The following is a 13,550-nucleotide window of genomic DNA, read 5'->3' on the forward strand; positions in this document are numbered from 1 at the left end:
GAAGGATAGAGAAGGAGGAGGTGCCACACATTTTTAAACAGTCAGTTCACATGAGAACTCACTATTCCAAAGACAGCACCAAGGAGATGCTGCTAAACCATTCATGAGAAATCTGCCCCCATGATCCAATCACCTTCCATTTTACCTTCCGCCATGAGCAAAAGCTCCCTGAGTCCTCCCTAGAAGCCGAGCAGATGCCAGCACCATGCATGTACAGCCTACAGAACCATAAGCCAATTAAACCTCTTTTCTTTATAAATTACTGAGTCTCTCTCTCTCTCTCTGATCTCTTTCTCTCTCTCTCTCTTATATATCTCTCTCTCTCTCTCTGACTGGGTCTCACTCTGTCACCCCACCTCCAGTGCAGTGGTGCAGTTTTAGCTCACTGCAGCCTCTGTTTCCCTAGTCAAGTGATTCTCCAGCCTCAAATTCCTGAGTAACTGTTACTACAGGCATGAGCTACCACGCCTAGTTAATTTTTGTACTTTTTGTGGAAATGGGGTTTTACCATATTGCTCAGGTTGTCTGGTATTTCTTTATAGTGATGCAAGAATAGCCTAATACAACGTCCCACCTCCAACACTAGGGATTACATCTCAACATGAGATTTGGAGGGGACATCCAAGCCATATCAGTGCCCAAACTTGTGAAATGCAGTGAACACAAACAGAAGTTTATGGCTATGTGTTTACATTAAAAAAGAAGAAAGATCAAAAATTAACAACCTAACTTTGCACCTTAAGAAATTAAAGAAACAACTAAACCCAAAGTTAACAGAAGAAAGAAAATAATACAGTTTAGAGCAGAGATTAATGAAATAAAGAAAACAAAAGCAATAGAAAAAAATCAGCAAAACTTAAGAGGTGGTTTTTTCCAAAATATCTAAAAAACTGACCAATTATTAGGTATAGTAATTTTAAAAAAAAGAGAGAAGACTCACATAACGAAAATTAGAAGTGAAAGAGGGGATATTACAGCCAATACCACATACAGTAAAGAGGATTGTAAGAAAATACTACAAACACTTGTATGCCAACAAACTGGAAAAATTATATAAATGGACAAAATCTTTTAAACACACAACCAACCAAGATTGGATAATGAAGAATTAAATAATCTGGACAAACTTAAAATTATTAAAGAGATTGAATCAGTAACCAATATCCCACACAAAGAAAAACCCAAGACCTCATGTCTTCTTTAGAATATTCTAGCTAATATTTAAAGAAGAATTAACACCCATTCTCCTCAAACTCTTCCAAAAAAAATTAAAAGAAGGGAAAATCCCAAATTCACTATATAAGGCCAGCATTACCCTAATAACAAAGCCAGATGAAGTCAAAGAAAACTACAGACCAACATTCTTGATAAATATTGGTGTAAAAGTCCTTAACAAAATACTAGACAACCAAATTCTTAGGCACAGTAAAAAGATCATATACCATGATTGAGTAAAATGTATTGCTGTAAAGGATGGTTTGATGTAAGAAAATCATTCTAATCACATTAACAGAATGAAAGATGAGAACATAATCATCTTAACTGATACACACAAAAAAGCATTTGACAAAATTTGATGTTGTTTCATGTGAAAAACGCTCAAACTAGGATATAAGGAAACCATTAATAACTCAACACAATAAAGGCAATACATGAAAAGACAATAGCTGACATCAATTTCAGTGGTGAAAAACTGAAAGCCCTTCCTCTAAAATCAAGAACAAGACAAAGATGCCTGCTTTCACCCTTCTATTTAACATAGTACTGGAATGTCCTAGTCAAAGCAATTATGAAAGTGAAATAAAAGGCACCAAAATCAGAAAGGAAGTAAAATTGTCTCTGCTTTTAGTTGACTTAATCTCCTATGCAGAAAGCCCTAAAGATCCCATTTTAAAACTTCAGAATAATTGAATTCAGCAAAGCTGCAAGATACAAGTCAACATGCAAAAATCCATTGCATTTCTATACACTAACAATGAGCAATCTGCAAAGGGTAGTAAGAAAACAATTTCATTTACAATAGCATCAAAAAGAATAAAATAGTTTGAAATAAGCTTAACCAAGGAGGTAAAAGACTAACATACTTAAAAGTAGAAACCCTGCTGATAGGTATTAAAGACACAAATAAATTGTAAGACCTCCCATGTCCATGGATTGGAAGACTTCATGTTGTTAAAATGTCAATATTGCCCAAGGTAATCTACCAATTTGGTGCAATCCCTATCAAAATCCCAATGGCATCTTTGGAAATATTGAAAAATCCATTTACAAGTTCATATGAAATCTCAAGGTATGCTGAATAGCCAGAACAATATTGAAAAAGGAAAAAGTTATAGGCCTGACACTTTCTGATTTCAAAACATATTACAAGGCTACAGTAAACATTTAGTACTAGCATAAATGCAGACATAAAGACCAATAGGAATGAACAGAATTGAGACCCCAGATATAAACCTTTAACTGTATGGTAAAACAATTTTTGACAAATGTCAAGACTTCTCAATGGAAAAAGAACTATCTCTGCAACAAATGGATATCCCCATGCAAAAGAACGAGTTGGACCTTATGTTACACCATAAACAAAAATTAACTCAAAATGAATTAAAGACCTAAACATAAGAAACAAACATATAAAACTTCTAGAAGAAAACATAAAATCTTCATGAAATTGGATATGATGATTTAATGTGTATGACACCAAAAGGACAGGCAACAAAAGCAAAATAGGCAAATGGGACTACAAATGGGTCTTAATCCAACTTAAAAACTTTTCTGCATTAAAGGACACATTAAAGTACCAATAAAGTGAAAAGACAGGCTATGGAATTGGAGAAAATATTTGCAAATCATATAGCTCATAACATCTAGACTACATACAGAGCTCCTACAACTTGAGAACAAAATCAACCTAATTAAAAATGGGCAAGGGGGCTGGGTGCTATGGCTCAGGCCTGTAATCCCAGCACTTTGGGAAGCAGTATTACGGGCAAGAGCCACCACAGGAAATGGGAAGATTTCTTGAGCCCAGGAGTTCAAGACCAGCCTGGGCAACCTAGTGAAAGCCCCTCTATTATACAATAATGTTTTTCTAAATGAGTGATTCATTGTGGCACGCACCTGTAGTCCCAGCTACTCAGAGGGTTGAGGTGGGAGGATCACCTGAGCCCAACAGGTCAAAGCTGTAGTGAGCCATGATTGTGCTACTGTACTCCAGCCTGGGCAACAGAATGAGACTCTGTCTCAAAGAAAAAAAGGACAAGGGACTTGAATCCACATTTCTTCAATGAAGGTATACAAATGACCAACAAGCATATGAAATGATAAGCTCAGTATCACTTATCATTAGAGAAATGCAAATCAAAACTGTGAGGTAGCACTTCACATCCATTAGGATAACTAGTTTAAAAAAAAAACAGAAAATAACAAGCTTTGTCAAGGATTTGGAGAAATTAGAATCTTTGAGCATTGTTGGTAGGATTGTAAAACGGTGAACCACAATGAATTAGTATAATGTTTCCTCAAAAATTTAAAAATAGATCCACTGTATGATATGACAATCTTCCTTCTGAGTATATGTTCAAAAGCACTGATAGCAGGGTCTCAGATATATTAGCACATCCATGCTCATAGCAGCATTATTCACAATGGCTAGGAGGTGGAAGCAACCCAAATGTCAATAGACAGAGAATGGAAAAACAAAGCATGGTATATACATAAAATGGCTTACTATTCAGTCTTAAAAAGGAAGAAATCTTGTCATATACTACAACACAGATAAACCTTGAGGACATTATGCTAAGTGAAATAAGCCAGTAACAAAAACACAAATACTGTATGATAGCACTTATACAAGATGTAAAGTTACCAAATTCATATAAACAGAAAATAAAATGTTGGTTATCTGGCATGGGAGGGGCAAAAGCAGAATTGTACAATGGGTGCAGTTTTAGTTTTGCAAGATAAAAAAGTTCTGGAGATTTGCCTCACAACAATATGAATATACTTAACACTATTGAATGGTATGCTTTAAAATGTTTAAGATGGTAAAAATTACGGTTTTTCCATAAGTTAAAAATCTTTAAATACAAACACAGTAGTCCTAAGAGGTTTTTGTTTGTTTCTTAATAAGGTTTATATTTCTTAAAAAATATATATTTTTCATAGCTTCATTATGTTTCAGAATATGTTTTTAAACAATGCCCTGTCAAACTTGCCAGTCTCTCTATATACACCTCTGTATAGCTCTAAGATATGGGAGTATATATATCTTCCTATAAAATTTAAAATGCTAATTGAAAGCAAATATTGGGAAAAATATTTTTCTTTTCTTTTCAAATTGTTTGCTATATGTGAAAGAGTAAAATCACTTTTTGCAACAGTCTAAGATAAATATTCCAGTAATTGGCTAAAAACAAAAAAAACTTTTAATTAATAATATGCTGGTTAAAAACACCATATATAAGCAAGGTATACATGAATTTTTTTAAATCTGAGCTTGAAAACATTCATGATTCTATTATCAAACTCCCCTGGCTGAAGTAAGTATAAGAATGTCGGAAGTCATAGGAGACTGGGACAACGAGATTTTCAAATTGACAGAATCAAGAGAAAAGTTCCACTGGGATATGTGAAAGTTGTTCTGTAATCTTACTTATGAGGGAGTTACAGAAATTGTACTTAGTATTTAACTTATATATTAATCGTTTTTAACAGAACTGCTGGGGCCCTTGGACAGAGGGGATATACTAAATGAAGCTTTTGCTGGCCTGTCTTTAGCACCTCAAGTGGAAGACTCATTTCCAGATAACCTCTCTCCCTCTGGTTCCTCCCACCAACATACTGTACGACAAAGAAAACTGAATGGCTCTTCTAACAAGTAAGAAATGTTGAATTCAGGAAATTGCTCCGTAAAGTATTTAGTATTACCTGTTCAATTTTGAACTAATAGCAAAGCAAGAGTATTTCAAAATGTCAAGGGGAAAGGTGTGCATTTTCTCACAGCTCAGACTTTGCAGTAGTTTGGTCATTCAGAGCAAGCATAATGAATGGCAAAAGTGACTATAAAAATAATATTGCTGCAATAAATGCTATTCTAGGCCAAAATGAAATTACTATGACATACTGAATTCTGTTTGTATTCAGTTATTTAATTCTAGGATTGTTAGATTACCTTTAATAAACATTAATTTTTTAGAATATGTAGTTTGAATTATAATTTATATAATCATATTTCTTTAATGTAAGTTGACCATTGGTTTTTGAAATCTGATAGATGATAGTTCAAATATCTGTCCAGTTTGCTACATAGGGTTACTGAGAAGATAAAGAAGAAATATGAAATTTAAAAACTAGACAAAAGTAGGCCGGGCACAGTGGCTCACACCTGTAATCCCAGCACTTTGGGAGGCCGAGGTGGGTGGATCACGAGGTCAAGAGATCAAGACTATCCTGGTCAACATGGTGAAAACCCGTCTCTACTAAAAATACAAAACTTAGCTGGGCGTGGTGGCACGTGCCTGTAATCCCAGCTACTCAGGAGGCTGAGGCAGGAGAATTGCCTGAACCCAGGAGGCGGAGGTTGCAATGAGCCGAGATCGCGCCATTGCCCTCCAGCCTGGGTAAGAAGAGCGAAACTCTGTCTCAAAAAAAAAAAAAAAAAACTAGACAAAAGTAATGTTATTTACAGTGATAATTATAATATTAATTATGATAATGATTCTCTCAAGCAAGGGTCAGAAAGCTTTTTGTGTAAAGGGCCAGACAGCAAAAATTTTAGGCTTTGCAGGCCACACAAACACTTTTGCAACTACTCAGTCCTGCTGTTACAGTAAGACAAAGTGGCCACAGACAATATATAAATGAATGAGAGTCTCTGTGTTAGAAGAAAACTTTATTTATAATTAAAGTAGGCAGTGGGTCAGATTTGGTCCCTGGTTTATGGATAACCTTCCTGCTTTTGAGGATCCTATTTTCAGTCATTGTAAAGAGGCCACATTAAAAAAATCATATATATGAATTATACATACCCACCTATAATACCTTCAAGAAAAATATCTCAAACTATACAGGTTAACAGCAAATAAAGAGGGGGAGGATTTCCAAGTAAGAAAGTGTTTATTTGGATATCAGTAAATCCTCTCCCCAAGAAACAAATATAAAACTAGACAAAGCCACCATTGCTGGGCTCTGGAAATCAAAGGCAAACAAATTGAGAAGCATTTATTCATGCAAAATTGCTGAACTTGTAGTAATAAAGTAGAAGTCTCATTTTTTTGCCTCAAGCTGCTTCCATCTTCCTGCCCATCCTCAAACTAGGTAGGACTGGCTTTGAAAACCAACAGTTGACTTGATTTGGAGCTGAGGGTGGAAAAACTCTGCCTAACAGCATTGTCAAATAAAAGTAGCAAACAGTTGTCAGTAAAAGTGACAAACTTGATAGGAAATGATTCTGCTCGCTTGATTAGGGCAAGTGACAGAATGGCAAACCAGCCAAAAATTCAACAGAGAGATCCTGGAGATGAGAAAAACAAAAAGGGGCTACTTAAGCTTTCTACAATCATTTTTCCTTTTCCTTTTTGAGACAGAGTTTCACTCTGGTTGCCCAGGCTGGAGTGCAGTGGCTCGACCTCAGCTCACTACAACCTCCACCTCCCGGGTTCACACAATTCTGCTGGGATTACAGGTGCCCGCCACCATGCCTGGCTACATTTTTTTTTGTATTTTTAGTAGAGATGGGGTTTCACCATGTTGGCCAGGCTGGTCTTGACTCCTGACTTCAGGTTATCCACCCACCTTGGCCTCCCAAAGTGCTGAGATTACAGGTGTGAGCCACCTCGCCCGGCCCACAAATTCTTGATGGGATTTTAGGACCTCTCATTTTTTGTCTTTCTCTTGTCTGGTATTTTCCTCTTTATGCTTGTTCCTTACTTCACACCCAAATGCCAAAAGTGCCCCTCTCTTTCTGCCTTCCCCCTCAGAAGCTATTCTTTTTGAAAACTGCCTCTTCAAATTGCATGGTACTTTATAGCCTCTTCCTTATAGTCCATGCTCCAGTGTACCAGAGTATCAGGAGCTAGAGAGATCCTGCACTGGCATTTGGTGTTTTTTTTTTTCCATTTTATTTACAATTATTTTGCAGAATGGACATTTGCTGTCTTCAAGTCATGCTAAGAACATGATTGTCATGTAGTTTCATTTCTCCTTTTATAATGTTCTGTATTGTTTATAAAAGAAGTAGTGGGAAATAGAACATAGGTGACTGCTATTATCTTCAGCTACCTAGTAGTCTTTCCTCTTTATTTTTTTATTTTTGGGGCAGGATCTCACTCTGTCACCCAATCTGGAGTGCAGTGGTACAGTCATGGCTTACTGCAGCCTGGACCTCCCAGGCTCCAGTGATTTTCCCACCTCAGCCTCCCAAGCAACTGCAATTACAGGCACATGCTGCCATGCCAGGCTACCTTTTTTTTTTTTTTTTTTGAGACAGAGTTTCACTCTGTCCCCAGGCTGGAGTGCAGTGGTGCAATCTTGGCTCACTGCAGTCTCCAACTATCTGGTTCAAGCAATTTTCCTGCCTCAGCCTCCCGAGTAGCGGGGATTACAGGCATGCGCCACCACACCCAGCTAAATTTTTTTTATTTTTAGTATAGACAGCGTTTCACCATGTTGGCTAGGATGGGCTCCTGACCTTGTGATCCGCCTGCCTCTGCCTCCCAAAGTGCTGGGATTACAGGCATGAGCCACCAGTGCCCAGCCTAATTTCTGTATGGGACAACCACATGCAGCTAATTTTTTGTATTTGCTTCTAGAGATGGGGTTTTCCTATGTTGCCCAGGCTGGTCTTCAGTTTTGTTTTGTTTTTTTAATTGCATTTTAGGTTTTGGGGTACATGTGAAGAACATACAAGATAGTTGCATAGGTACACACGTGGCAGTGTGATTCGCTGCCTTCCTCCCCTTCACCTATATCTGGCATTTCTCCCCATGCTATCTCTCCCCAACTCCCCACCCCCCCTGCTGTCCCTCCCCTATTCCCCCCGACAGACCCCAGTGTGTGGTGCTCCCCTCCCTGTGTCCATGTGTTCTCATTTTCAACACCCACCTATGAGTGAGAACATGCAGTAGTTCATTGTCTGTTCTTGTGTCAGTTTGCTGAGAATGATGTTCTCCAGGTTCATCCATCTCCCTACAAAGGACACGAACTCATCCTTTTTGATTGCTGCATAATATTCCATGGTGTATATATGCCACATTTTCCCTGTCCAGTCTATCATCAATGGGCTTTTGGGTTGATTCCAGGTCTTTGCTATTGTAAACAGTGCTGCAATGAACATTCGTGTGCATGTGTCCTTATAGTAGAACGATTTATAGTCCTTTGGATATATACCCAGTAATGGGATTGCTGGGTTAAATCGAATTTCTATTTCTAGATCCTTGAGGAATCACCACACTGTCTTCCACAATGGTTGAACTAATTTACACTCCCACGAGCAGTGTAAAAGTGTTCGTATTTCTCCACATCCTCTCCAGCATCTGTTGTCTCCATATTTTTTAATGATCACCATTCTAACTGGTGTGAGATGATATGTCAATGTAGTTTTGATTTGCATTTCTCTAATGACCAGTGATGATGAGCATTTTTTCATATGTTTGTTGGCCTCATGTATGTCTTCTTTTGTAAAGTGTCTGTTCATATCCTTTGCCCACTTTTGAATGGGCTTGTTTGTTTTGTTCTTATAAATCTGTTTGAGTTCTTTGTAAATTCTGGATATCAGCCCTTTGTCAGATGGTAAACTGCAAAAATTTTTTCCCATTCTGTTGGTTGCCAATTCACTCTAATGACTGTTTCTTTTGCCATGCAGAACCTGTGGAGTTTGATTAGGTCCCATTTGTCTATTTTGGCTTATGTTGCCAATGCTTTTGGTGTTCTGGTCATGAAGCCCTTGCCTACTCCTGTGTCCTGAATGGTTTTGCCTAGAATTTCTTCTAGGGTTTTTATGGTGTTAGGTCTTATGTTTAAGTCTTTAATGCATCTGGAGTTAATTTTAGTGTAAGGTGTCAGGAAGGGGTCCAGTTTCTGCTTTCTGCACATAGCTAGCCAGTTATCACAACACCATTTATCAAACAGGGGATCCTTTCCCCATTGCTTGTTTTTGTCAGGTTTGTCAAAGATTGTATGGTTGTAGGTATGTTGTGTTGCCTCCGATGCCTCTGTTGTGTTCCATTGGTCTATATCCCTGTTTTGGTACCAGTACCATGCTGTTTTGATTACTGTATCCTTGTAGTATGGTTTGAAGTCCAGTAGTGTGATGCCTCCCAGTGTGATCTTTTTGCTTAGAATTGACTTGGTTATGCAGGCTCTCTTTTGGTTCCATATGAAGTTTAAGGTGGTTTTTTCCAGTTCCATGAAGAAGGTCATTGGTAGCTTGATGGGGATAGCATTGAATCTGTAAATTACTTTGGGCAGAATGGCCATTTTCACGATATTGATTCTTCCTAACCATGAACATGGAATGCTTCTCCATCTGTTTGTGTCCTCTCTTATTTTGTTGAGCAGTGGTTTGTAGTTCTCCTGGAAGAGGTCCTTTATGTTCCTTGTTAGTTGTATTCCTAGGTATTTTATTCTCTTTGTAGCAATTGTGAATGGCAGTTTGTTCTTGATTTGGCTCTCTTTAAGTCTGTTATTGGTGTATAGGAATGCTTGCGATTTTTGCACATCGATTTTATATCCTGAGACTTTGCTGAAGTTGCTTATCAGTTTCAGGAGATTTTGGGCTGAGACGATGGGGTCTTCTAGATATACTATCATGTCATCTCCAAATAGAGACAATTTGGCTTCCTCCTTTCCTATTTGAATATCCTTTATTTTTTTTCTTGCCTGATTGCTCTGGCTAGAACTTCCAGTACTATATTGAATAGGAGTGGTGAGAAAGGGCTTCCTTGTCTAGTGCCAGATTTCAAAGGGAATGCTTCAAGTTTTTACCCATTCAGTATGATATTGGCTGTTGGTTTGTCATAGTTTTTATTTTGAGATACGTTCCGTCGATACCTAGTTTATTAAGGGTTTTTAGCATAAATGGTTGTTGAATTTTGTCAAAGGCCTTCTCTGCATCAATGGAGATAATCATGTGGTTTTTGTCTTTGGTTCTGTTTATGTGGTGAATTATGTTTATAGACTTGCACATGTTGAACCAGCCTTGCATCCCCAGGATGAATCCTACTTGATGGTGGATAAGCTTTTTGATATGCTGTTGCAATCAGCTTGCCAGTATTTTATTGAAATTTTTTGTGTCTATGTTCATCATGGATATTGGCCTGAAGGTTTCTTTTCTTGTTGAGTCTCTGCCAGGTTTTGGTATCAGGATGATGTTGGTCTCATAAAATGATTTGGGAAGGATTCCCTCTTTTTGGATTATTTGGAATAGTTTCAGAAGGAATGGTAACAGTTCCTCTTTGTGTGTCTGGTAGAATTTGGCTGTGAACCCATCTGGACCTGGGCTTTTTTTGTGTGGTAGGCTCTTAATTGCTGCCTCAACTTCAGACCTTGTTATTGGTCTATTCAGGGTTTTGACTTCTTCCTGGCTTAGGCTTGGGAGGAGGCAAGTGTCCAGGAATTTATCCATTTCTTCCAGGTTTACTAGTTTATGTGCATAGAGTTGTTTGTAATATTCTCTGATGATGGTTTGAATTTCTGTGGGATCTGTGGTGATTTCCCCTTTATCGTTTTTTATTGCGTTTATTTGGTTATTCTCTCTTTTCTTTTTTATTAATCTGGCTAGTGGTCTGTCTGTTTTGTTGATCTTTTTGAAAAACCAGCTCCTGGATTTATTGATTTTTTGAAGGGTTTTTTGTGTCTCTTATCTCCTTCAGTTCTGCTCTGATCTTAGTTATTTCTTGTCTTCTGCTAGGTTTTGACTTTTTTTGATCTTGCTTCTCTAGCTCTTTCAATTTTGACTACAGGGTGTCAATTTTGGATCTCTCCTTTATTCTCATGTGGGCACTTATTGCTATATATTTTCCTCTAGAGACTGCTTTAAATGTGTCCCAGAGATTCTGGTATGTTGTGTCTTTGTTCTCGTTGGTTTTGAAGAACTTCTTTATTTCTGCCTTCATTTCATTGTTTATCCAGTCAACATTCAAGAGCCAGTTGTTCAGTTTCCATGAAGCTGTGCAGTTCTGAGTTAGTTTCTGAATTCTGAGTTCTAACTTAATTGCACTGTGGTCTGAGAGACTGTTTGTCATGATTTCCATTGTTTTGCTTTTGCTGAGGAGTGATTTACTTCTAATTATGTGGTCAATTTTCGAATAGGTGTGATGTGGTGCTGAGAAGAATGTATATTCTGTGGATTTGGCGTGGAGAGTTCTGTAAATGTGTATCAGGTTTGCTTGTTCCAGGTCTGAGTTCAAGTCCTGGATATCCTTGTTGATTTTCTGTCTGGTTGATCTGTCTAATATTGACAGTGGAGTGTTAAAGTCTCCCACTATTATTGTGTGGGAGTCTAAGTCTCTTTGTAAGTCATGAAGAAATTGCCTTACGTATCTGGGTGCTCCTGTATTGGGTCCATATATATTTAGGATCGTTAGCTCTTCTTGTTGTATCGGTCCTTTTACCATTATGTAATGTCCTTCTTTGTCTCTCTTGATCTTTGTTGCTTTAAAGTCTATTTTATCAGAGACAAGAATTCCAACTCCTGCTTTTTTTTGTTCTGCATTTGCTTGGTAAATCTTCCTCCATTTACTTATTTTGAGTCTTTGTGTATCCTTACATGTGAGATGGGTTTCCTGGATACAGCACACTGATGGGTTTTGGCTTTTTATCCAATTTGCCAGTCTGTGTCTTTTGATTGGTGCATTTAGCCCATTTACATTTAAGGTTAATATTGTTATGTGTGAATTTGATCCTGCCATTTTGATGCTAGCTGGTTGTTTTACCCATTAGTTCACACAGTTTCTTACTGTGTCGATGCTCTTTACCAAATGGTACATTTTTGGAGCGGCTGGTATTGGTTGTTCCTTTCCATGTTTAGTGCTGCTTTCAGGAGCTCTTGACAGGCAAGCCTGGTGGTGATGAAATGTCTGAGCAATTGCTTGTTTGTAAAGGATTTTATTTCTTCTTCGCTTATGAAGCTTAGTTTGGCTGGATATGAAATTCTAGGTTAAAAGTTAGGATGTTGAATATTGGCCCCCACTCTCTTCTAGCTTGTAGGGGTTCTGCCAAGAGATCTGCTGTGATGGGCTTCCCTTTGTGGGAAGCCAATTTTTCTCTCTGGTTGCCCTTAGAATTTTTTCCTTCATTTCAACCCTGGTGAATCTGATGATTATGTGCCTTGGGGTTGCCCTTCTTTAGGAGTATCTTTGTGGTGCTCTCTGTATTTCCTAGACTTAAATATTGGCCTGCCTTGCAGGGTTGGGAAGTTCTCCTGGATAATATCCTGAAGAGTGTTTTCCAGCTTGGATTCATTCTCTTTGTCACATTCAGGAACACTTATCAAACATAGATCAGGTGTTTTTACATAATCCTATATTTCTTGGAGGCTTTGTTCATTTCTTTTCACTCTTTTTTTTCTAATCTTGCCTTCTCATTTTATTTCCTTGAGTTGATCTTCATTCTCTGATATCCTTTCTTCTGCTTGGTCGATTTGGCTATTGAAACTTGTGTATGCTTTGCGAAGTTCTTGTGTTGTGTTTTTCAGCTCCATCGGGTCATTTATTTTCTTCTCTAAACTGTTTATTCTTGTTAGCATTTCTTCTACCCTTTTTTCAAGGTTCTTAGTTTCTTTGCATTGGGTTAGAACATGTTCTCTTATCTCATAGAAGTTTGTTATTACTCACTTTCTGAAGCCTGTTTCTGTCAATTCATAGACTCATTCTCTATCCAGCTTTGTTCCCTTGCTGGTGAGGAGTTGTGATCCCTTGGAGGAAGAGAGGCATTCTGGTTTTTGGTGTTTTCATAATTTTGCACTGGTTTCTTCCCATCTTCATGGATTTATCTACCTGTGGTCTTTCTGGTTGGTGAGTCTGATGGGATCTTTGAGTGGACGTCCTTTTACTTGATATTGATGCTATTTCTGTTTTTTAGTTTTTCTTCTAACAGTCAGGCCCCACTGCTGCAGTACTGCTGGAGGTTCACTCCAGACCCTGCTTGCCTGGGGTTCACGCACGGGGCTGCAGAACAGTAAGGGTTGCTGCTGGTTTCTTTTTCTGTTATCTTCATCCCAGAAGGATACCCACCAGATGTCAGCCTGAACTCTCCTTTATGAGGTGTCTCTTTGGATACATGGGGGTCAGGGATCTGCTTGAGCGGACAGTCTGTCCCTTATAGGAGCTCAGGTGCTCTTCTGGGAGCTCCATTGTTTGGTTCAGAGCTGCTGGGCAGGAACATTTAAGTCTGCTGCAGTGGAACGCATAGCAACCTCTTTTCCTAGGTGCTCTGTCCTGGAAAGGTGGGGCTTATTTATAAGTTCCTGTCATGCTGCTGCCTTTTTTCAGAGATGCCCTGCCCAGTAAGGAGGTAGTCTAGTCAGAGTGTGCCAGCAGAGGCATTGCTAAGCT

General features: G+C 38.3%; 1 protein-coding gene across 32 annotated transcripts in view; it reads left to right on the forward strand.

The window, feature by feature from the left end:
- Nucleotides 1-13,550, forward strand: part of WDPCP (WD repeat containing planar cell polarity effector) — a 559,060-nt gene that overhangs the window by 484,358 nt on the left and 61,152 nt on the right. For 30 of the 32 annotated variants that reach the window (XR_013526575.1, XR_013526576.1, XM_035272444.3 and 27 more), the window contains one exon: nucleotides 4,714-4,876. Coding sequence is in view for 29 of the 32 variants with exons in the window: in XM_035272444.3 (XP_035128335.1) it covers nucleotides 4,714-4,876 (163 nt within the window). In the remaining 3 variants the exon portion in view is untranslated. Of the gene's footprint in view, nucleotides 1-4,713; nucleotides 4,877-13,550 lie in introns of those variants that run through there. The other 2 variants (XM_035272446.3, XM_035272452.3) reach the window with 1 other exon arrangement.

Source organism: Callithrix jacchus, chromosome 14 (genome assembly GCF_049354715.1).
Source record: "Callithrix jacchus isolate 240 chromosome 14, calJac240_pri, whole genome shotgun sequence".
Classification (NCBI taxonomy): Eukaryota; Metazoa; Chordata; class Mammalia; order Primates; family Cebidae; genus Callithrix; species Callithrix jacchus.